Source organism: Pieris brassicae, chromosome 5 (assembly GCF_905147105.1).
Source record: "Pieris brassicae chromosome 5, ilPieBrab1.1, whole genome shotgun sequence".
Taxonomy (NCBI): Eukaryota; Metazoa; Arthropoda; class Insecta; order Lepidoptera; family Pieridae; genus Pieris; species Pieris brassicae.
In genome coordinates, this window is record NC_059669.1 from 1,093,610 (window position 1) to 1,119,825 (window position 26,216).

The 26,216-nt window shown below is 36.0% G+C and overlaps 1 protein-coding gene across 3 annotated transcripts in view; it reads left to right on the plus strand.

Moving 5' to 3' along the window:
* The window catches only part of LOC123709223 (pre-mRNA-splicing factor ATP-dependent RNA helicase PRP16), a 78,887-nt gene extending 52,967 nt beyond the window's left edge, over positions 1-25,920 (plus strand). For all 3 annotated transcript variants that reach the window (XM_045660350.1, XM_045660351.1, XM_045660352.1), the window contains 10 exons: positions 6,949-7,128; positions 14,340-14,423; positions 14,567-14,717; positions 15,586-15,683; positions 16,459-16,686; positions 22,524-22,695; positions 22,954-23,095; positions 23,369-23,529; positions 25,346-25,586; positions 25,705-25,920. In XM_045660350.1, the coding sequence (XP_045516306.1) occupies positions 6,949-7,128; positions 14,340-14,423; positions 14,567-14,717; positions 15,586-15,683; positions 16,459-16,686; positions 22,524-22,695; positions 22,954-23,095; positions 23,369-23,529; positions 25,346-25,586; positions 25,705-25,891 (1,644 nt within the window). In that variant the 3' untranslated portion in view covers positions 25,892-25,920. The remainder of the gene's footprint in view (positions 1-6,948; positions 7,129-14,339; positions 14,424-14,566; positions 14,718-15,585; positions 15,684-16,458; positions 16,687-22,523; positions 22,696-22,953; positions 23,096-23,368; positions 23,530-25,345; positions 25,587-25,704) is intronic.
* The last annotated feature ends 296 nt before the right edge of the window (positions 25,921-26,216 follow it).

Here is a 26,216-nt window from a genome sequence, read left to right on the forward strand (position 1 = left end):
CTGCTCACTCTTTTCTAATAGCGTTTGCGAAAATAATATCGATTTCACGTTCGAAACGTTTGACGTCAGACATCTGTCCCTGACCAATAGCGATGTGACCTACATAGAAATGAACGTTCTTCATGATCACGTATTTTGTAATAAGGTCATTTATACTTTGTGGGTTAAGATTTCTTCTGTCCATGACTCGCATAGAATGTCAGGTACCTGACGTGCTGGCTGACCTTCACCGTGCAATAAATATTTGCCCGAAAGAAGATAGATGCCAAGTCGGGGTTTGAACGCATAACCTTATGGTATAAGTGGCTGTCCAAACATATCAGAAAACTTACGCAAAACATAATACAACGGAAAGTTGTGTACATGAGCCACATATCAACGCTTATTGAATTAAAATTAAATGAAGGTAAAATATAGCAAGTTTGATTAGTTTTCATAAACAGTCACAAACTTTGCATAAGGTTAAAGGTTTAGTTATTAACAGTAACAAAAAAAAACTATTTATCATAAAATTAACATTGATTTGTGTAATTCTGTATTTTATTTTGTATCGAAGTACTACACGCGATGGCAGTTAAATGCCAACTAAAGTGTCTAGGCGAAACGGAATACGCGTGGACAAAGTGGGTGAGAGAGACAACAAACTGAATAAAACGCGGGGATTCCCCGGGGATACTTAGTCCCGACAAAAAGGGCTCGTAGGAGGCCCCGACACATACTAACGGATCCGGATGATCCAATTACCAAACGATAAATTAAAAGCCGCCCGCGCGGCCAATAATACAAAAAATAAAAATACACAGATTAGGGTAAAAACCGCCTTCACCGGGGAAGGCGAGGACCTTTACTTCGTACCTAGCTCACTCCAGTGAGCTTCCATCGTGCCCTTCAGGCGATTGACCACCCCGCGACGGCCCAAGCCGAGGTTCGAGACTCACAGGAGACGCCCTTGCGCTAGCCGCGGGATAAAACGCCATTCTGGCCGAGCTACGCTCGCCAAAACAGCCCGAGCTGAGCTGTAAAGGCCCTTAAGGCCAACAGCGAGATTCCATACAAAAAAAAAGGGATACTTAGTCCATGCCTCGTTTGCAAGGAACTAGATCAAACAACATGTGCGTTTACACTACTTTTTTTAAAAGTATGGTTTTTCGCCTATATATCGGTATCGGATGCATCCCTAGTATAATTTGGTAAAATTTGCTATTTTTTTAGGCTGAAATGGCCGAGACCTAAAATTATATAGTACAAAAGCTCGAATGCCGGAAATAGAAACAAAATTGGCATCGAAAAGGCATGTTGCCTTTAAACATAGTTTTGTATTTATTCAGTATTCATTTCATGTGTGGTGTAGACATAGCTATTTTACAAGCATTTCATAAAACAAAATATATGGCGATTAAAAGAGTTCCTGTCAGTTCCAGTTGCCAGTATATCGAATAAATCGTTTCTTGGGAATTGTGTCAGATTCTACAACAGGCTACCGAAGTGTGTAACTGATCTTACGACTAAAAAGTTCAAAAACGTCATCAAAGGAATAATAATTAAAAAAGCGTATTATAAAATCCAAGACTATGTTGACGATAAAGATGTATGGCGCTAATTCATCTCTGCATGTGCGGCTTCCCTGGCAACTTGCGCTGTGCAAGTGTGTGTATCTCATTTTACACTAATAGTAAAAACTCAATTCTCTTTTGCATTGTATAGAATCTCTGTATACCTTGCATTATATAAACTTCTCAGCCGATTATTACTATTGTAACCGAGTCTTTGTAAGCTAAACCATTGTTGAAAAGAGTGTCCATGGAGTTTCTTGCCGGTTCTTCTCCATGAGACCCACTTTTTGGAACCGTGCAACTAGACGTTTCATAAGAGCCTGCAAAGGCCTATTTGAAATAAAAACTTTTGATTTTGAGTATAAATCATGAATCAATAAAAACAAAAAACGATAAATCAATGGCTCTACAACCCTTTTTAGAACTAGAAGGTTAAGCTAATAGGCAAGTAGGTGATAAACCTTCTGTGTCTGACGCACGCCGTCGACGAGGCAAGCCGGTTTCCTCATGATGTTTTCCTTCATCGTTCGAGCGAAAGTTAAATACGCACATAGAGAGAAAGTCCATTGGTACAAAGCCGGGATCGAACCTACCTCATGGATGTGAGTCGCACGCTGAAGCCACTAGACCAACACTGCCTTATCAATAAGTGTATTGAATATTGGGAAGTCGGCTAAGCCATGTGCCTTAAGACGTTACGCCTTCCTATACGTTAAGAGGCTTGGCATTATTGTGTTCGACATAAAACGCATTATCTAAATTTAAATCTGAGCAACGACGCTTGCGCACGTGATTAGGGGCTCGACTCTCGGTTTTATTAGTCAACGATGTGTTTAATGTGATGTTGTAAAGATCGTAGTGGTAAATATAGATGTTACTTCGTTGTTCGTGTCAGGTCTGCTTTTAAAAGAACGAGGCGTATCTTTCGATAATTGTTAATAATAATTAAGACTCATTTATTCATTGAAACATTTACAAAATATACACACTAAAAAATAAATAAATTGTATATTTTTATTTTCGAGGACCTCGTAAAGAGTATAGGTCTCAGCCAATTGGCTCTATCTCTCTCTGTCTTAAGTATTTTTCTCCCAATATTCAACAACTTCACTTAGCTCGTCAGCCCATCATGCAAGAGAGCGACCTCGCTCTCTTTTACCTGGTGGACCTTGCCACTTTGTTACCCTTTTTCATCTTTCTTTGTCCGTCCGCCATTGTTCATGCGAGCGGTATCGCCCGTTTCCACTTATTTTTTTTGCAATGGGATAACTTTTGTTTTGTTTCTTCTGACCTTCTACGATAATTATGTCGACAAATGAGTAATGCCATTACAAATGAAATCTCATTCAGTTCAATTTGACTTACTCCCGTATGATACGTTTATCAACATTATTTTTTTGTAAAAATGAGTCCAAAAACTGGATAATTATCACCACACAAATTATTTTTTAAAATATGATATATTTGTTATATTTGATTCAATTCTACGATATCGAGAAGCGGAACAGTCGGCTTTTATTCATTTTTTTCTTTATTTTCTCTACTACCATTACTCTTTACGGTATTAGCAGCTAATCGTCGTGACAGAATAACAGCTAATATATAAACAAAATTCAATTTCAAATGAAATAGAATAAAAGGGAAACTTAATTATCGGCGTTGTAAAAAAAATACCGTCACATTTTTTCCGTTACGCGTCACATTTTACCGTTACACACCATCTATTTCTTGCCCCTACCATGATTGATTCGAAGATTAATAACAATAGCAATGATAGTAATAATTCTATTACAATTAATGAAATTCTGTAATAATCTTAGTACTGATAAGGTAAAATGAAACAATTGTATTATTTGTATTTATGTCTATCTAAAAGCTTTTTGTTAAACTTTATTTAACCAATTTCTGTAAAGTTGTATATAGTAGATCATTTTTCGAAAAATAAGGTCATAAAGCTGTTTCAATTCTTACGTGTGTACACTAGTACAAGCACACATTTTTTTAAAATAAATACTGTATGTAATGTTGTATAACCACTCTCATACTTCTAATCTAACAATTCGCTATTTAGGTCAATACATTTTATTGTATGCACCTGTTTACTCACATTTTATTGGGTCATAATACTTAACTAATCGCTTTACATACACATACATATAAACGTTTACTTCTATCGTAATATTATAAAGTGGAAATACCATTTTAGTACGTTTAAATGAAATCTAGACGGGAGTGTTTTCTTCCACTGTTAAAATGTTTCTGTATATATGCTCTCAGCTCATACATACATACATACGAGGACATATATACCAGTGTATTATTTTAACTTTTGTTTTTCTCATTTATAACATTCAAAGGATAGCTGTAACTTACACGTATATTATATTACGAATTATTTTCATTTCGAGTCCTTTGAGTCGTGTTTAAAATTCGCGTTTGTTTGAATTAGTACACGCGTTAATCAATACAAAATTATACGAGAATATCGAGTTTTATACACCTTATACGAGTGTGTTCCAATAAGTACTTAGACTCCAAAAAAAATAATATTTTTCTTAAAAAATTGGCGATTTATTAATCAACATAATCTCGTTTGAATTGAACCAGAGATGTTCGACTTTTTGGGTCTAAGGCAAGCCGGTTTCCTCACTATGTTTTCCTTCACCGTTCGAGCGAATGTTTAATGCGCACACAGAAAGATATTTGTGATCAGCCGGGGATCGAACCTACGAGCTTACGGATGAGAGTCGCACACTGAAGCCGATAGGCCAAGACTGCTCTCTTAAAAAGCTAAGAAAATTTTTCATACTTTGAATGTATGTAATCTAGTCCGGTGAGCCGTCAATGGTCCGTGTATATCAGAAAATTGAAATTGTACGAGTAAATTGATGTACCGTAGAAAATGCAACCTAATTTTCAGGCTGATCGAGTTTAAATTACGGTACATATGAGAGGGACTAGATAACAATGTGTCGTACAAGTTTTATCAACGACTTCGCTTCCAATTTTTCCTATAGAACTAGGGGCAAACGGGCAAGAGGCTCATCTGATGTTAAGTGAAAGACATTCACATTGCCAGAGGGCTCGCGAGTGCGTTCCCAGCCTTTTAAGTATAACTGTCTAAGTCAAATACTTCAGTGGGCAGCTACTTACATGTGTGTATAAAATCTAATAAAACAAAAGCTTCTAATTTTATTGTTTTTTACTCTTGTCTATGTTTTCTATTAAAGTATGTCCTTATCTACATTTTAGTTCCTATTTTATTTATTTAAATAAATAAATTACCATTACGGTTCAATACAACTAAAATAAAAGCCTATTAACACAACAATAAAAAAATAATACTAATAATTAATCCGCAAGCCGGTTGATTTTATTTATGCTGCAAAAAGGTAACGGAGATTATCAGCTTTTCTAAAGTAAACTATTTCCATTTGTACAACCGTTCAACGTGAAACTATGATGAGTTCGCATAAATATAATGTGATAAATTATACGTGTGACAAGTCTTTAATAGCAAATTATTCGTAAAGCCGGGACGTGCAAACCGCGTTCTGGTTAGGCAGCGTGATCGATCGCGATAATCGTATTTTTGCGAAGTTTTTCTATTATTTGAGTGAGTCGAAAATACAAGGCAGAAAACAAAATACCATCCGTAACACCTCGACGTCCGTTGTTCCACAACTGAGCCTTTTTTGTCGCGCACCACCACAGTGGAACCAGCTGCCCACTGAAATATTATATGTCCACTGGTGGCGGTATCACTTAACATCAGGTGAGCCTCTGGTGAGGTAATATAAAAATCTAACTAACTACTCAATAAGTCCATTCTCAACCAACTAAACTATCATTTACAAACGGATGCTTAGATACTTTGGTCATATTTCCAGGAGAGTACCGAATATTCTCGACAAACTGGTAATGGCAGGAGATGTCTTGGTCGATCGCCTCCCTGTTGCTCTGACCAAATAAAGACAATAATTGTCTAAAAAGCACACTTTCAAAAACATGCTACAGTCAAGTTTAATCAAGAAAAAATATGAGGAAAAGGTGTATATTTTTTAACAAAAGCGACAACGTTTTTATTATAATTTCTATAAAAAACTAATTGAAATTGCAAGGACAGAGCACAAAAGATATGTTTTTTTCTATAATCGCATTTTTTATTTCTAATAATAATTAAATTCACACGGAATTTATTTTTCCCTCCTTTCCGAACGCGTGTTGGTCAGAGCTCACCGATGAGCATCCTCTGGACATCCATCTTCTCACAGATTAAAATGGATTATTGTTTAAAATGTATTTGTATCTCTTCGTGTGAGTCATGTTTGCGTATGCTTGTCAAATTAAAAATTGTATTTTGTGGCTATTATACCAATGTATGCCTTGATAATATACAACAAGCGACACATTTAAAAAGAGTGGCCCAGAGTTTATTGCCACTTCTTTTCCGTTCTACGCCGATTTGAGAACTGGCAGTAAATGTAAAATTAGAAGCATTTCATGTATATTTCATTTTTTTGACGTTCATAAGTGTACATTGTTTTACCTATAAATGATTTTTGACTTTTTTATCAGTGTGCCGAGCGTTGGCAAGCTTATTATCAATTAAATAAAATATTTTTTTCTGCCGGGAATATAATCTAGGAACATCAGTTATAGTTAATAACTGTTCAATTTAAGTAAATAAATTATTTCTTATTACTAATATAATAGGTTATTGTACTGTGAATATATTATATTCAACATTTCGAGGCAACTCAATATTCGTGGAAAGTGCTAGAATTTTGTTTATTATTGCAGCATAAAATCGTTGAACTACAAAATTAATTGAATAACCAATTAGTTTTCTAGGATTCTGATTAAATAATTAAACATAATTATCTTGTCATGTTAGGTAAATAGTGCGTGTTACGAATAATGATGTCTGTTTAGTCTATACTAATATAGCCGTGCCGTGTTGGTCTAGTGGCTTCAACGTGCTACTCTCATTCATGAGGTCATAGGCTCGAACTCCAGCTGTGCACCAAATGATTTCTTTCGCTCAAACGATGAAGGAAAACACCATGAAATCGGCTCGCCTTAACCCCAATAGTCGACGGCTACTATGAAGCACAGGAGGCTGATTACCTACTTGCATATTAGATTGACACATGATCATGAACAAATACAGAAATCTAAGGCGTAGCTTGTAGCGCCATTGATGTTTTTTATTTTAGTATTTTGTGGGCGAAATATTTGTATTTTTTCCAATAACGAACAATGCCAACTGAATAACAAAGGTTCCTTCACAATTATGAGTAAAAAAGGCTATATTTAGTTCGAAACAAAGCCGAGACAGACCCTTATACAATATTTAATAATCTTAAAATTAATTGAATTATTTCAACTTCAGGTGGTGGCCCGCCGTTCAGACTTGAAGTTGATTGTGACGTCAGCTACAATGGACTCCAGCAAGTTCGCAACATTCTTCGGCAACGTCCCAACGTTCACGATACCTGGACGTACTTTTCCCGTTGAGACGTTTTTTGCTAAGAATGTTTGTGAGGATTATGTGGATGGCGCTGTTAAGCAGGTAAGAATTTGGTATTCATGATGTAGCCACTCGAATACTAAAGTATTGAGCCTTCAAAAATCAGCGATGAGCCAATGGGGGCTTTCGGCTGGCTTGTCTTTAATACGAGCTTGACGTCCAGCATTCCACAACTGAGCGTTATTAGCGCAGCACCACTATGTGGAACCAGCTGCCCACTGAAGTATTTCCTAACCAATTCGATTTAGGGTCTTACGGTTAAAGAGGGTACCAATTCTTAAAAGGCAGGCAACGCACTTGCGAGCCCTCTGGTATTTAGTGTCAATAGATGATCGTCCAGCACGTGTGCCCCCTGTTCTATAAAAAGAGACTGATCAAGGAATCTGCCTATTGGAGGATGAGCATAAAGCTCGCTCTCTCAAATAATTTTTTTATCATCCTATTTATTTTATGATATAGAGCCGAAACCCGCCGGTATCAAGCATTTTTGATACGTTCCTTTTCACAAGGTTTTTCCATTTAATGTGGTTTTTTTTCTTGCTTTACTCAATCCGTAATATATGTAAAGACGAGGCATTCAATAGAAAAGATATTTATCACTACACCTAATTTTAATAAAAATAATCTAAGGATGGATATAAAGTTAATGTTGTAGTGCTGAAAAAATTTAATGGTTATAATATAAAACATATTTTATTTAATTAGCCTTAAAATTAAACTATATAAGATAATAATCACTCAGTGTAAATTACCAATTACTTTAAAAGCTACCGCTTCATCTCGATGAACGACCTTTTAGACGCAACCTTCTTCTTATCTTCTCTATTCTTTTCCATCCTACCAACGGGTTTTTTTATTTATTGCGGGTAGATCTTGTAAGGATAAATTTCTTCAATGTTGTTGTAAAACATTGTCCTTTAAAAAAGAGCGAAACAGTTAAAAGGCCGACAATGCACTTGCGAGCCTTTTGACAATGTATGTGTCCATGGGTGGGCTGCCCGTTTGCCTCCTACGACATTACAATATACTCGTATTATTTAACAAAGATTACACAAATATAGCATTTATAGCTTTATTTATTTCTATTAGTTGAGCGAAGGTATAATTTATTACGTTGCGTCTTGAGTAATGTCTATGGATGATATAAATCCTTCCGGTTCCGCAATTCGCTAGCGGAAAGAGATATTTACCTATGTGTTTTGATTCTTTCTCTTATTACTCCTACAAACTCAAATAGGTACTAGATTAACTTAGGTTTTAAATATCTGTTAGAAGATACTATATAAAAAGCGTTCAATAAATCGAAATTATTGTACTTTAATTAATTCGCATTGTCCAAACAAAATAAGCGCGCTTTATAGCCACTTTATGCTAATTTTATTATGTTTGACAGTTGTTAAACAGAAATTGATGTAATTTGAAAACAACTGCAAATCTCGCGACATCTTTTAGGTGTTACAGTTGGCCTACTGTACTTAAAATTAGGGGGGTGATGCTACAAGAGGAAGTGTTTTCCAAAAACTCGGGTTTTTTCGTACCTAGGGGATATATGCGACGCCGAAGGCCAAAGTTGTTTGCGATACCATGGCTCAGAACCAGAATGTTGCGCATTTCCAAGGCGTTGCGCTTACTGAATGCTGTCGACACTATAGGCACCTTATGTTCGCACAGAGATTTCACATACTGTGTACACTATGTATTTATTTTAGTATTTTTTTTCTCGACATTATCATATTAAATAACTAAGTCGTTTATTTGCAAAGAAAGTGGCACATTTATAAAAATCCGCACAATCAGCCAAATAAAAATGTAATTTATAATTGTGAAACTTATGTATATATACTCCCCAACGTTAAACACACCTTGCCTTTAAAAAAAATATCACCTTCTTCTTGAAAGCATTATGTATACACGGAAGTGATCGATAACTTCTAGGAAGGTGAATAAATAGTTTGATAGTCATGGTAACAATTTTTTAAATACATCGTAGTGTAACATCCAGAGACCCACAGCCTTGTGGGACCCCTAGGTATGTACAGGCCAGTTTCTTTAAATGTTTTGAATAATTTTGGATGATTTTATACAACCAGAAATGCTTCGGGCATGTATAAAATACTGTATGCAGCATATCGTTCTCGAAATAAACACCTTACACACAAGAATCTCGTATCTAGATCGAACCAGTTTACCTCGACACTGTATAAATAGTTGCAATTATTACTTTAAACCATTATCGTTCCTCTTGCCTTAATATTAGGTGTTGTTTTGGTATATATTTTAAATGCGTGTCAATGAACTCTGTCGATAGTGTAAGTTTTTTGTCTATTGTTTAATTAACCGAGAACCGTAGTGTTTTAATAAGACATGAAGATGGTTATTGGAGAAATACCTCAAATCTTTGATTCAGGCACAGGAATCTCTTTATGGATCCAACTTTATTTACTTTTGGGCCTTCAAGAAAAGAGTGAATTCCCTGAAAGGTTTGTCGTCGCTTGCCTCGCGACTCTAAAAAATATCGTTTAATAAACGTGTCGAGTTAAATTAGAAAATAACGATCTGGTTTGTAACTGTCTTCAGGGACAAAATTTTTTCAAGTCGAAATTTTTCGAATCTTTGAATTCTACCTCATTAGAGTTAAAATTTTTACCTTACAAGAAGTTATCCAAATTTCGAAAAAAATGGTTATTCTCTTGGAGCAAGCTCCGGGAGTACTTTAGATGGCTTAGACATTCCAATTGAAGCACCTCTAATTTGATACAAATCTGTTGTGGTGTGTGTGGTCCAGCGATGTCGTGAAGTAGCAGTGGCCTAGAGCGATTGACCAGCCTTGGTTGGTTGACTTTCGAAAAACAAATGCACAAGTAAATAGCTGTAAAAAAATTGAATCTGGAATTCCTAACCAAAGAGGAGATATTTGAGGTCAAAGTGGCCAGTACGACCAACCGTCAATTTGTGATAATACCTAGGTAACACTGAAAATGTTTAGAAAATTAAAAACGGCTTAATGTAGAAAATTGCCAATACTTTTATTGTTTCTCAAAGTAATCTCCGTTCTTCTCTACTCATCGTCGAATTCGATGGAACCACTGAGAAACGCATTGGGCCCATTCTTCCTTCCTCTTCTATGGCTTTTTCGTACGCTTTCACCGCATCTTCAGGGCTCGTAAAGCGAATACCTCGAATTTTATGTTTAGTTCTTTGGTATAAATGAAAGTAACACGGCGCCAGGTCAGAACTGCATGGCGGATGTCTCATTATCTCGATACCTGACATAGTCAAATATTCACCAGTCCATGCGAAGGTGTTTTTCGGGTTCGGTTAAAGTATGGGGAATCCATCTGGTACAAAGCTTCCTGACGCCTAAATGTTCGTGTAATATTTTTTGAACTTGACTCATACCAATGCCTAGGCTTGCCCGTATCTGCTGATGGGTCACTCTCTAATCTTCCTCTATCATGCGTCGCACAGCACTTATGTTATCTTCAGTAGTCGCTGTTAAAGGACATCCCTCACGCGGAGCAGCATTGAGATAGCTATTTCCACGCTTAAACTCGTAAAATCAGTCATAAATAGTGGCTTGAGATGGGGCTTCATTAAGAAATGCTAATCGCAGCCTATCATAGCTTTGTTGTTGAGTAAACCTACAACGAAAGTCATAATATAATATATATTGACCGAAAATTTTCTCGCGTTTGGTTCATTTTCACGTGTAACAAGAGTTTTAGATTTGCCGCCAATTCACAAAAACAAATGACAAATGAATGCAATATACTACATTAGATGACCAAAGAGTTCTAAATTTGAAATTTTAAAAAAAAATTCTTTAGCAATGTTTCTAACTAGCCCATTCAGTGTACCTCACGTATTAAACAATACCTGTATCTATAAGAAAATGCCGGATACATTATCCGTTACGCCATAATACAATTCTTGCATGTGATTGAAAATATATATTATGATTGAAACGGAATTACATTTGTTGTGGTCACGTTTATAAATCTTACTGTCATGAATACTTTTAGATTTTCCTATCCCTGACAAACGATGAGACCTTTGTTTTTTTATTATTAGCACATGTATCATCACGTAACTTTAGATTTTGTACATAATAAACGACTTTTTCGTGTAACTCGCTTTTAAAGTATATTGTTATATGTACTTTAAAATCGAGTGTAATCTGCTGACCTGTTGTTTCAATGCTAATACTAAAATAAGCGCGGGTGTGTCCAATCAACTAATGGCAAAGGCGCACTCATATTAATGAAGCTTAATGCACAGGTAACTTCGTAAATTGGTAGATCACTAACACATAGAGAGCTTTTTTATTTTTCATTTGTATAATAAAAAAAAAATCAGCGTTGTTCATTGAGTATCAAAGGAAGTATTATCGTAGTTTAGTTATTTATTTGAATATTTTTCGTTTAAATAAACAATTCCGTAAAAACAATGTTAAACACCATTAAAATAGTTCCAGTCAATTTCCGACCGGCTTGATCCCTTGGTGTTGCGTAGAGATGTGAGGTCTCTGCATCTTCTACCGCATTTTCTATGGAGAGGGTTCAGAGGAGATGTTCGGACTAATACCTGCAGCTGGGTTTCATCATCGGACGTCGTGGCAGAATACAAAATTCTACTCATATCACTTCGATGTCCGTCGTTCCACAACTGAGCGTTTTTGAATGGCAGTTTTAGGCAGGCACCACCTCTATGTGGAACCAGCTGACCACTTAAGTACTTCCGACATTGACTTAGAGTCCTTCAAGAAAAGAGCGTACCAATTGTTATAAGTTCGGCTATGTACTCGCGAGCCCTCTGGCATTGAGAGTGTCCATGGACGGTATCACTGAACATCAGATGAGCCTGCCCGTTTGCCTCCTATTATATAAAAAAAGAGAGATTATTATAAAGTGAAGAAAGAGAGTAATTTGGTAATGTATACCTAAATTGTGATTCAGTTTTGATTTTAGTGAATAATAATTGTTTTAAAAAATAAATCAATGGCGCTAACCTTTTTTTAGGTCTGGGCCTCAGATTTCTGTGTCTGTTTCATGATCGTTTGTGAATTGAATAGGCAAGAAGGTGAACAGCATTCTGTGCCTAACACACACCGTCGACTTTTTGGGTCTAAGGCAAGCCGGTTTCCTCACGATGTTTTCCTTCACATCCAGAGATTTTGCGAATCCATTGGTGCACAGCCGGGGATCGAACCTACGACCTCAGTGATGAGAGTCGCACGCTGAAGCCACTAGGCCAACACTGCTCTAATAATTGTTTTATCTACAAATAAAAACGTTGCTTATAAAAATACCAGGGTAATTCACAATAAATGCACAATATTCTTTTAAAACATGCTGAAGATTGCCACACCCCTTTAGGTGAAGGTGACCTTAATCCCTGTGACGTCAATAATAACATTATGTAATAACGCTAAGATGTTCATGACCTTTAGAGAATACTTGACACGGATACAATGTTATTACATTTCAATAACAATTCGATATAATAATTCTGTATAGTTTATACACGAGTTAAGTTCTGTGGCGGTTGGAGGGATGTTCAAATAAATGAAACACTTTGTTTGAAGCTACGTGTCAACTGTCTTTTAGAACAAGATCTTATAACTAACATTATGTTAGTTATAATATCAAGAAGATGTAGACTAAAAAAAGACATGGGTTATTTAAACTAAGTGACACATCTATTTTAAGAATTGGTACGCTCTGTTTTTTAAAGGATAACGTTTATTTATTTATACTTTGTTAACATAATATACAAATAAAACAAACAAAAAGTAAATAGATTACATAAGTTATTAGGCAACGTTTTACAACATCATTTAAAAATAAATTCCTTACAAGTCTAAGCCTACCCGCAATACATAAAATAAAACTGCCCGTTGATAGGATTGGAAACAATAGAGTAGATAAAAAGAAGGTTGCGTCAAAATGCGTTGCCTGCCTTTAAGGAATTGGTGGTTTTTATGAAGGACCCTGAGTCGAATTGGTTTGGAAATACTTCAGTGGGCAGCTGGTTCCACGTGGTGGTGGTGCGCGGCAAAAACTGCCTTCAAAAACGCTCAATTGTGGAACGACGGACGTCGAGGTGATACGGATGGTATTTTGTATTTTGCCTTGACGTCCGATAACGAAACCCAACTGCAGTTATTAGTCGAAACTACTTCTCAGGACACTCACCATGGTTAATGCGTTAGAAGATATAGAGACCCCAAATCTCTACGCAACGCCATTATAATTTATTAATTATGTATATATTTTAATTATGACTTTCAACATTTCAGTTCATGCTTGAAAATCTCTAAGTTTTAAACGCAGTAATTCTTGCGGTGCTTTAAGCGTCTATAGCGTCCAACCGTTGTACTGCTATTTGGTGCTTTATAACAGAGTATAAATCGGCATAACCTAGTCGTTCATTGTAATCGTGAAACCAATTAACTTTTAGTCCAATTGTAACGGTAATTTCTAAGTATTACATATGATATTGGCGTTTCGTACGAGAGGAACAAAAATAAGATTTTGTTTAAATACAATATATTTAGTTAGCTGCAGCCTGCATATTGTGGAAGCACAATAGCCTTCAATTCTTCGTTATCAACTTTGGCCTCCGGCCTTCCACGAGGCTTGTTCTGCAAGCCGATAATTCATGAATGAAAACTTGGGAACCATAAACGTACTTTCTTTTGCGACACCGACCTTATGATACACACCATTTATCCTTCGAGCCTCTGTGGTCTCTTCGAGTGTCTGTGGTACTGGTGCCACGGTAAAACTCGAACTTGTAAATAATGCGATATTTCATGTATACCATTTTATACATAGAGTGACTCAAATAAAAATACGGCAAAATGAAATGAATCATGGTTTTTGAAAAAAAATACTTTGGAATTCCTTACCAAAGAGGATATATTTGAGGTCAAAGTGGCCAGTGCGACCAACCGTCAATTTCTTATGTAAAGACCGAATACATATTTTAAAGTAAAGAATATACTATAAAATATTCGTAACTTTTAGGAACTCTTAGTTTTGCTTTTAAAAATTATGTCGATTTCGTTTTTGTAAAAGTAATCGGTAGAGCACAATAATATGATTAAGTTAAAAGTTTAACCACATTTTATTAAATATTATATTTATCGAAATTTGCAAATTAATGAAATACAACATTCCTATAAGAATTTTCTAGCATCATCTAGAAACATCAAGAATATTAATTCTAATCATTGCTGTAACTATTTTCAGGCTCTACAAATCCACCTTCAGCCTGATGAAGGAGACATCCTGATCTTCATGCCTGGTCAAGAGGACATTGAAGTTACTTGCGAGGTACAATTCAGTTAAATGTCTTTTAAACGATTTTTACAAGATGTTTCTGTTAATAAAAAACTTGCGTACTGGACTATCTGAAATCGACTATCGATCTGTTCTATAAATACAGATTTTTTTTTAATATTTTTGAATTTTCTTAGGTATTAACAGAGAGACTGGGAGACCTAGATGCAGCCCCGCCTCTTACAGTGCTCCCGATATACTCCCAATTACCAGCTGACTTGCAAGCGAAGATATTTCAACGCGCACCGCCGGGTCAAAGAAAATGCATAGTGGCCACAAATATTGCTGGTAATAAATAATAAATAGATTATTAAGAAACAGGTTGATTCCTACAAGCTTTCACCTAAAATTAAAATTTCGTGTACCCTATAAAAAAACCCGGACAATCTCATCAGCTCATTAGCTCCTTTCAGAAGGTAAACCGATCCAGATTGAGGATTTTGATAAACGAGCTGGATCTGGACGTCCATAGTTTTTATAATTATTTTTTAGTTTAGTTTGCCTATTAGTGCTTGTGTATTAAATAAACAAATAACTAAATTTATCACAAAATGTTTCGTTTACAATGCTTTATAACACTCGAAAAGTAAGTAGTCTAGTTTTTATTAATAATGATATAATGTGGCCAATAAATATTTGCATATAGCGTTATATCGCGATATGTAACAAAGTTACTACCTATAAGTATAAAACATTAACAATTTAATTGTTCCGTATAAAATGGTAACAATACTATTTATTCCATATTAAATACATCAAAGATTATATCATATAGTCTTATAGCCAATATTTCCATACCTAATATTCTATACAAAATTTAAATGATAATGAACATAACACAGAAGTGTGTCACTTTTTCAATAAAGCAAAATTGCGCCTAACGCCTCACAATGGGGGCCAATCATCTTAACGAGGTCCAATAACTTTGTTTGGAAAATTTCGACCTCATGTACCCATTAAATTATGAACAAACAGGATATTTGCATCATGCGTCAAGTGGGTAGGAATATTTTTCTAAGGACACAGGATGAAAAACAAAGTATAGCATTGTTGTTCAACGCAATTCCTGATAGTGCCACTTATATCATTCAAATTTTATTCATATATATATATATATATATAATCTAAGAGACTAAAATTGCGACCATTTTCTCAGAAACATCTCTAACTGTGGATGGCATAATGTATGTGATAGACTGTGGTTACTGCAAGCTGAAGGTCTACAATCCTAGGATTGGTATGGATGCACTGCAGGTAATGTTTTGAATAATGATATTAATAAAAATAACTCTTAAATTAGTTCCTTGATATCTTAAGTTACTTCCTGATGAAGATACTTCCTCAAACAGCATTGATCGAAACCCCCTTCACGGGTAAGCCTTTTCCAAATACACCATGACACTCTTTCTACATGCTGCTTCCTCTCCTGCCCTTAATCCTTTCCATATGGTTTTCTTTAAAGATCATGTTGTCAATAAGTAAATTTAAAATATAACTAGATGTATTTTATTTATGGTAATTATATAATGTAACCGAAATGTATGACTTTAAATAGCTACAAACCAATTTAAAGAGGAGATATAATGACGATAATCAAGTGTGTACCTACTCATACAAACTAGTTTAATTCAATATTGTGTTCGAAGATTTTTGGTCCTTCGAGCCGGATATGAAACGGAATTAAAAAATAAATTAACCTTTAAAGCCGCAAAACTCAATTCATGATTCGCTCTTTTGTATGGTAAACTGACCATACTATATTATATATACGTGTTGACTTTTTAATAAGATGTCTGATGAAAATTTTATTGTGTTTTAATAGTAACAACATTTGCTACTTTTAAACTAAAATTAACAATATATTTGATAATACTAAAGGGTAGTAGGTAGTAGACTAGTTATAATTAAATCGTTTTTTTCTTTATAAACAAGAACTTTATACGTGATTTGACGTAGGGTGATTTTCAGCAATGTGCTGCGAGAGAATACTTGTAAATGATTATCAAAAATATTCGTGTGATATTTCCAGATATATCCCGTAAGTCAAGCGAACGCCAGGCAGCGCGCTGGTCGTGCCGGTAGGACTGGCCCGGGAAAGGCATTTTGCCTTTACACGCAGAGGCAATTCCAACACGAGTTGTTATCGGCCACTGTACCCGAGATACAGAGAACTAATCTGGCGAATACTGTGCTGCTGCTGAAGTCTTTGGGCGTCGAAGATCTTCTAGCGTTTCACTTTATGGACCCTCCACCGCAGGTATTCATCTTGTTATTAATATTTTGTTTCATTTGGGACAGATTTTGTAGTTTTAATTTAAAAATCAATTATTTCCAAATATGATTTGATTCAAAATCCTTTTGTGCCAATTTCTAGAGCTCCAGTTTGCGGGGTATGGGCCATGTCTATGTTTTATAGTCATGCAAGCAAAGTCATTTTTAAGTGGTGCATAATAAAAAAAGCCTTTTAATTTTTTACTTATAAAACAAGAAGTTAGTTAACTTAACCTTAACCTTACTATTAAACTATTATTCTTAATTCTGTAAGAACTCTGTAGGTGAGGGCTTCCTCCAAAGATAACCAGTCCTCTTTAGATTGGGCTGCTTGAATCCAGTTATTCAATTAAGCGATCGTATGTTGAGAGTGTTTTAACATTGTATGTTAAAATTTGGAGTTTTCCTGATGTTCTAGTCTTAGTAGTGGTAGGTAGGTATTTTTGTTATAAATTTTAGTTTTGTTTTTGTTTGAACCTTTGGAGGGTTTTGGTCATATCTTCGTAGGTGACCAGCCGGCTTGGAAAATGTGAATTATTTTTTGTTATTGTTTTCCTTATATTATCCGTGTGAGACGGGTTCCGTAGTTGCTGATACTACTCTTTGTTATTGTCCCATTTTCCGGATGCGCTATTTGGGGTTTTGGTTGTCAGGAAGTTCAGGATCCCAGGATTTATGAATTCTTCTGACTACTAGACTAGACTAGACGACTGATCTTTGTTTTTTTTTCGCCTGGGTATCTGTATTTTGAATCTTGTTTTTCTTGATTCTGACAGACTAGACGATTGATCTTTGTTTTTTTTCGCCTGGGTATCTGTATTTTGAATCTTGTTTTTCTTGCTTCTGACAGACTAGACGATTGATCTTTGTTTTTTTCCGCCTGGGTATCTGTATTTTGAATCTTGTTTTTCTTGCTTCTGACAGACTAGACGATTGATCTTTGTTTTTTTTCGCCTGGGTATCTGTATTTTGAATCTTGTTTTTCTTGCTTCTGACAGACTAGACGATTGATCTTTGTTTTTTTTCGCCTGGGTATCTGTATTTTGAATCTTGTTTTTCTTGCTTCTGACAGACTAGACGATTGATCTTTGTTTTTTTTCGCCTGGGTATCTGTATTTTGAATCTTGTTTTTCTTGCTTCTGACAGACTAGACGATTGATCTTTGTTTTTTTCCGCCTGGGTATCTGTATTTTGAATCTTGTTTTTCTTGCTTCTGACAGACTAGACGATTGATCTTTGTTTTTTTTCGCCTGGGTATCTGTATTTTGAATCTTGTTTTTCTTGCTTCTGACAGACTAGACGATTGATCTTTGTTTTTTTTCGCCTGGGTATCTGTATTTTGAATCTTGTTTTTCTTGCTTCTGACAGACTAGACGATTGATCTTTGTTTTTTTCCGCCTGGGTATCTGTATTTTGAATCTTGTTTTTCTTGCTTCTGACAGACTAGACGATTGATCTTTGTTTTTTTTCGCCTGGGTATCTGTATTTTGAATCTTGTTTTTCTTGCTTCTGACAGACTAGACGATTTATCTTTGTTTTTTTTCGCCTGGGTATCTGTATTTTGAATCTTGTTTTTCTTGCTTCTGACAGACTAGACGATTGATCTTTGTTTTTTTTCGCCTGGGTATCTGTATTTTGAATCTTGTTTTTCTTGCTTCTGACAGACTAGACGATTGATCTTTGTTTTTTTTTCCGCCTGGGTATCTGTATTTTGAATCTTGTTTTTCTTGCTTCTGACAGACTAGACGATTGATCTTTGTTTTTTTTCGCCTGGGTATCTGTATTTTGAATCTTGTTTTTCTTGCTTCTGACAGACTAGACGATTGATCTTTGTTTTTTTTCGCCTGGGTATCTGTATTTTGAATCTTGTTTTTCTTGCTTCTGACAGACTAGACGATTGATCTTTGTTTTTTTTCGCCTGGGTATCTGTATTTTGAATCTTGTTTTTCTTGCTTCTGACAGACTAGACGATTGATCTTTGTTTTTTTTTCCGCCTGGGTATCTGTATTTTGAATCTTGTTTTTCTTGCTTCTGACAGACTAGACGATTGATCTTTGTTTTTTTTTCGCCTGGGTATCTGTATTTTGAATCTTGTTTTTCTTGCTTCTGACAGACTAGACGATTGATCTTTGTTTTTTTTTTCGCCTGGGTATCTGTATTTTGAATCTTGTTTTTCTTGCTTCTGACAGACTAGACGATTGATCTTTGTTTTTTGTTTCGCCTGGGTATCTGTATTTTGAATCTTGTTTTTCTTGCTTCTGACAGACTAGACGATTGATCTTTGTTTTTTGTTTCGCCTGGGTATCTGTATTTTGAATCTTGTTTTTCTTGCTTCTGACAGACTAGACGATTGATCTTTGTTTTTTTTTCGCCTGGGTATCTGTATTTTGAATCTTGTTTTTCTTGCTTCTGACAGACTAGACGATTGATCTTTGTTTTTTTTTCGCCTGGGTATCTGTATTTTGAATCTTGTTTTTCTTGCTTCTGACAGACTAGACGATTGATCTTTGTTTTTTTTTCGCCTGGGTATCTGTATTTTGAATCTTGTTTTTCTTGCTTCTGACAGACTAGACGATTGATCTTTGTTTTTTTTTTCGCCTGGGTATCTGTATTTTGAATCTTGTTTTTCTTGCTTCTGACAGACTAGACGATTGATCTTTGTTTTTTTTTCGCCTGGGTATCTGTATTTTGAATCTTGTTTTTCTTGCTTCTGACAGACTAGACGATTGATCTTTGTTTTTTTTTCGCCTGGGTATCTGTATTTTGAATCTTGTTTTTCTTGCTTCTGACAGACTAGACGATTGATCTTTGTTTTTTTTTCGCCTGGGTATCTGTATTTTGAATCTTGTTTTTCTTGCTTCTGACAGACTAGACGATTGATCTTTGTTTTTTGTTTCGCCTGGGTATCTGTATTTTGAATCTTGTTTTTCTTGCTTCTGACAGACTAGACGATTGATCTTTGTTTTTTGTTTCGCCTGGGTATCTGTATTTTGAATCTTGTTTTTCTTGCTTCTGACAGACTAGACGATTGATCTTTGTTTTTTTTTCGCCTGGGTATCTGTATTTTGAATCTTGTTTTTCTTGCTTCTGACAGACTAGACGATTGATCTTTGTTTTTTTTTCGCCTGGGTATCTGTATTTTGAATCTTGTTTTTCTTGCTTCTGGCAGACTAGACGATTGATCTTTGTTTTTTTTTCGCCTGGGTATCTGTATTTTGAATCTTGTTTTTCTTGCTTCTGACAGACTAGACGATTGATCTTTGTTTTTTTTTCGCCTGGGTATCTGTATTTTGAATCTTGTTTTTCTTGCTTCTGACAGACTAGACGATTGATCTTTGTTTTTTTTTCGCCTGGGTATCTGTATTTTGAATCTTGTTTTTCTTGCTTCTGACAGACTAGACGATTGATCTTTGTTTTTTTTTCGCCTGGGTATCTGTATTTTGAATCTTGTTTTTCTTGCTTCTGACAGACTAGACGATTGATCTTTGTTTTTTTTTCGCCTGGGTATCTCTATTTTGAATCTTGTTTTTCTTGCTTCTGACAGACTAGACGATTGATCTTTGTTTTTTTTTCGCCTGGGTATCTGTATTTTGAATCTTGTTTTTCTTGCTTCTGACAGACTAGACGATTGATCTTTGTTTTTTTTTCGCCTGGGTATCTGTATTTTGAATCTTGTTTTTCTTGCTTCTGACAGACTAGACGATTGATCTTTGTTTTTTTTTCGCCTGGGTATTTGTATTTTGAATCTTGTTTTTCTTGCTTCTGACAGACTAGACGATTGATCTTTGTTTTTTTTTCGCCTGGGTATCTGTATTTTGAATCTTGTTTTTCTTGCTTCTGACAGACTAGACGATTGATCTTTGTTTTTTTTTCGCCTGGGTATCTGTATTTTGAATCTTGTTTTTCTTGCTTCTGACAGACTAGACGATTGATCTTTGTTTTTTTTTCGCCTGGGTATCTGTATTTTGAATCTTGTTTTTCTTGCTTCTGACAGACTAGACGATTGATCTTTGTTTTTTTTTCGCCTGGGTATCTGTATTTTGAATCTTGTTTTTCTTGCTTCTGACAGACTAGACGATTGATCTTTGTTTTTTTTTCGCCTGGGTATCTGTATTTTGAATCTTGTTTTTCTTGCTTCTGACAGACTAGACGATTGATCTTTGTTTTTTTTTCGCCTGGGTATCTTTATTTTGAATCTTGTTTTTCTTGCTTCTGACAGACTAGACGATTGATCTTTGTTTTTTGTTTCGCCTGGGTATCTCTATTTTGAATCTTGTTTTTCTTGCTTCTGACAGACTAGACGATTGATCTTTGTTTTTTTTTCGCCTGGGTATCCGTATTTTGAATCTTGTTTTTCTTGCTGGTCCGTATTCTAATTACGTACCGGTTGATTCCGGAAGACGTTAAAAGCATTATTTTATTTTTGGCTTCTGTGATCATTTTGTCGCGTATTATTAGTTTACAAATTTATTTATTTCTCAATTCGTGCCTGTTTTTGTAACTCTTTTCTTCTTTTAAGTACATTTTGTGGATAATCTTTCTTTATATAAAACTCTGTATTTTTCAATAATCTACTCGCATTGAGTATTATCGGTCTAGTTGGACCATTTGGTTCCCCATTTTTCTTATTCTCCTTATTTTTTGTATCTCCCAATGTTCCAGGTCTAAAGAAACGCCTTAAAGTTGATCGTTATTTTTTCAAGATTTACATACGATTCTTGTAACCCAAAAAAGACAACATTTCTCTTCCTTATTTGTTTTTCAATGAAATATAGTCTTTTTTCTTGATTTTCAAATGTTTCCTTGAGATTATTATATTTATCATCTAATATTTCCTCTAAAATGATGTTTATATTTTGGGTTATATGTTCGGTAACTATTTCTCCGTTTTTTAGAATCGTAACTTTTTGTTCATCGAGTTCCTTTAGGATATTCTTTAGTGCATTCATAACTTCTTCTATATTTGTAAATACTAGATTGATCGACTGGCAGTATCATTTAAAGGTACAAGTGACGACCTCTCTTGTCTCTGTGATATTATACGACCGAAGTGTTACTTATTGTTATGGTACAGGTAGTCTATACTAGATGGCGCTTTTGTCTATACGCAATTGGTATCTTTCTATAATATCATTTAGCAAAATAGATTATTTTTTATTTATTTTAGAAGAGCTCACAAATCTATAATTAATTAATAAAAGTCTTGCCCACACTGTATGCTAATAAATTATTGATTATTTTCCACTTTTTGTACTTTTCACTGAGTTGGAGTGCACAATTATTTTTTTTAATTTTACGATAATTACGGAGTTGATTTTAACGGTGGCACAGCACTGCATAAGCAGCCGATATTCCGACTAGTAGACCAGTGTGTCTTTCGTAATAAATTATTATATTACAAAAATAAATCTCAGAGAGAATACATACCATCAGGACTCAGAGAGACGCAAACAATTGACCAATTAACTATATGTCTCTCATATATTTTTAATGTATTACTTTAGATTAAGTTACTAATTGTAAAATTAGTATATAATTTATTACTGACACTTGTAATTTTATTCTTGTTGATTTGGTTATGCACTACTGACTGGAACAAGTGATTATTAGCGATAAGATCCGTTGCATCCCCAATTTATGTTGTTCGTTTTTTTGTGTGTATTTGATATTGTGGTTTAAATGATTGAAAACAACTTCCTTGTCAGGTTAACGGTATCCCATAAAGTCCGGGTTAAGCGATAATTAAAAATAGTTTGAAATATTTGATGCACCTGTAGATTGTAGGCCTTTAGAAAAAACTATTTCAATTATAAAACATTCCAGGACACAATTCTGAACTCAATGTACCAGCTGTGGATCCTTGGGGCCCTGGACGGCACTGGGGCTCTAACCCCACTGGGCCGGCAGATGGCCGAGTTCCCCTTGGACCCGCCCCAGTGCCACATGCTGATCGTGTCCGCCCAAATGGGTTGTAGTGCCGAAGTACTCATCATTGGTATGTCCCGTTCATTAATTACTGCAAAACCCGCTTAAGACGATTTTTCAGGGACCCTACCAAAAACGCGTCTTAAGCGGGAAAGTGTACTATTTGCCACTTGTTCTATATAAAATTATTTTATGTCATTTGACAGATGAAAATTCGTTTCCAATGTATAAAAACCTGCTGAACAATTCAATAATAAGATTTCCACTAAATAAAAAACTTTATATATATATATATGTATAAATATTTGATTAATACCAAATTGCGTAGTATCAATGCTGTCCGTCCCCACGGTGTTCTACCGACCTCAAGGCCGGGAGGAGGAATCCGACTCCGTAAAAGAGAAGTTCCAGGTGCCGGAGTCCGACCACCTCACTCTCTTGCATCTGTACAACCAGTGGAAGAGTAATAAGTAAGTTTATTACTATAACCATATTTTTATTTATACGGTATATGGGTTTGGCGATATTTTCCTGGTGATCAACCCCTCTGCCTGCCTGACACACGCCATCATGCTAATTGCTTTAACGAAATAAAACGAGAATCCAAAGCGTCCTTAAGTCTTCTTTAAAGCCAATCATAGTATTTAAATAACGTGAACCAAGGGTTTTAAATTATTTTCCGTGATTGTTAAACATTTAAGAATACTTTTTCATTGTTAACATTAGTAAATAAACATTTCCAGCTACTCAAGTTCCTGGTGTACGGAGCATTTCGTGCATGCGAAAGCCATGCGCAAAGTGCGCGAGGTCCGACAGCAGCTGAAGGACATCTTGCAGCAGCAGAGACTGCCGCTCCTGTCCTGTGGCACGGATTGGGATACGGTGCGGAAGTGTATCTGTTCCGGTGAGAATATATTATTTTAAACCCATTCGACTTAGGATTCAATACCGTCTCAATTCTTAAAGGCCGGCATCTTGTGACTTCTAGTAATGTTCCAGGTATACGGAGACAATGATTTATTTGTTAATATTTATTTTATTTCATTCAACACCTTTTCCCGATTCTGCTGTTGTTAATAATAATAATAATGACCACTGTATTTATTTAAATTTATATGTAAAATATACATGTCGAGTACATGTACGGGATGGTGAGACTTAGGAACCTGACAACCCTAGTGTTACGAAGATGGGTCGACTGCAATGTTTCTAGATTTTTCCACTAGTTAGAGAACTTTTCAGCAGGCTGTAATATGATTTCTGACCGTTTCAGGAGAGGGTCAATCACATATTAGAAAATTGTAATTTCCATAATGTTACCCTAGTTTTCAGGAAGCTGAAACCTTTTTTCAGTCGGTTTCAGAACATGTGTAGTAGAGTGGTGCAGTTTTCAGGAGACCCGTTTTCAGGCGTTTTCAGGCCTAGGTATACCGCTTTGATGAAGGAATATTCTAGACCGAACTTTCTAGGTGTGAGACAAGGACGAAATGATACGAGAGAGAGAGAGAGAAGATCAGAACTTTCTCGAAACTAGACTGAGCACTCTAGAACGCCGTACGACAAGGACGGAGTAACGTGCGAAAGAGACAAAGAGTGCGGACGTTCTAGAATTGTGCAATCGCTACTCAGATGCATATATATCACTAACATAATCTAAGCTAAACCACTAACAAAAATCAATATTTTTGTTTAGTGTAATATAGCAACTAGGCCTTGTATCCAATAGTAAAACGTGACTCTTAATACCTGAAACTTACCATTATGTGGTGTGAAGTGGAAGTGTACTGGAAAGTGGAAAATATTATTAATAATAACGCGTAATTCAATCCCCACCCCGCATCGTAACGTTTTACAAGAGGACCCACTTCCCCCCCCCCCCCAAATTCGTTACGTACTACTTGAGCGCTCCCTTAGTCAAAGTTTAACTAGAATTGGCATAATTTGAGTAATTTCTTTATTATTGTTATAAATTATTTTAATGGGTTCGGATTGGATGGATCAAATCCAGGAAGAGAAGCAAAGCACGCGTGGTGAATGCCATGAAAGTTGATGAAGCGGGAGAGGTATGTCAGGACCGTAGCAAGTGGTGATCCGGGGTATCTGACTGAAAAATGTCGTCATATATATATCTCTCTTCAGTCAATAGCTCATGCTGAACGTGGTCAGCAAGGAACTTTGGACCGGCGATCTGTTTCCACCGGTTTCTTATTGTATACTTTTGAGCACGTTGAGTCTTTGACGTGATCGGTCCATCTGGTTGGTGAACGTCCTCTTGACTGTCTCCCTTCTGTGCTACCAACGACTTTTAGTTTCTCCAAGTTCTCATCGCTTCTGCGCATTGTATGGCCGAAGTAAAATACGATTCGCTGTAGGCACATGGTAGACAGGCGAGTCCGTATGAGGAGTTTGGTCAGGATCGATGTATTGGAACGTTTGATTCTGAGCATTCCCGCCAGCACCACATCTCAAAGGCATCGATCCTTTGCCTTTTTCGAGTCAAGATATTCCACGTTACTACTCCATACGGGAAGATGGGAAACACTAGAGCCCGTATGAGTCTTATTTTGGTTTTCACACCAAGTCTTCCTTTCTTCCAGATCTTGCCTAAACGTGTCATGGGATCTTTCGGAACATGAATATAAATAAATAAAATTGTCTGAATTGTCATCACATGTCGGCGTCATTGTTGCCATAGTTGAGTTAACCTTTTTTTTCTTCAGCGTACTTCCAACAAGCGGCCCGCCTGAAGGGCATAGGGGAATACGTGAACTGTCGGACGGGCATGCCTTGCCACCTCCACCCGACTTCGGCGCTGTTCGGCCTGGGCAACTCGCCCGACTACGTGGTCTACCACGAGCTGATGATGACCAGCAAGGAGTACATGCACTGCGTCACGGCCGTGGACGGAAGGTGGCTGGCGGAGTTGGGGCCCATGTTCTTCTCGGTCAAGGAGACTGGCAAGTGAGTAGCTCAGCTATTTCTAGACGAACTTTTTTGTTCCCTTAACCCTTATAGCGAGAGATCAGTAGACAAAGTTAAAAATATTGTATTAACATGACAAATTATCATGACATTGCAGAACAAACCGCGACAAACGCAAAGAGGCAGCAGTCCACTTGCAGCGGATGGAAGAGGAGATGAAAGAGGCCGAACATAAGATGGCGGAAGAAAAGAAGAAGAAAGATCAAGACGTTCCTGTCAAACAGGAAGTCGCCACACCCGGTTTAGCCACGCCCAAGAGGACGCCTCACAGACTCGGACTGTAGACAATAGACAATAAAAATCTATTTCTTTACTGTTTTGTTTACTTTCCATCTTATCATTAGGCCTCAAAAACTTGAAGAACTACTCGTAAGAAAAATTATTCAAAAATAATTTTAAAAAATGTATTTTATCAATGAAAGTTTTTTTGCGTAGTAACAAAACCTTTTATTTGAAACTTGGTTATTAGAGGAAGAGAAGAATTTCAATACAAAATTCTTGCCAAACCCAGTCTTTATCGACCATTAGTAAAATAACAGAGAAGAAAAATCATTTATTGACATTTTCCAACCCATTATTCAGTTTATATATTTCCAAAATAAGTTACTG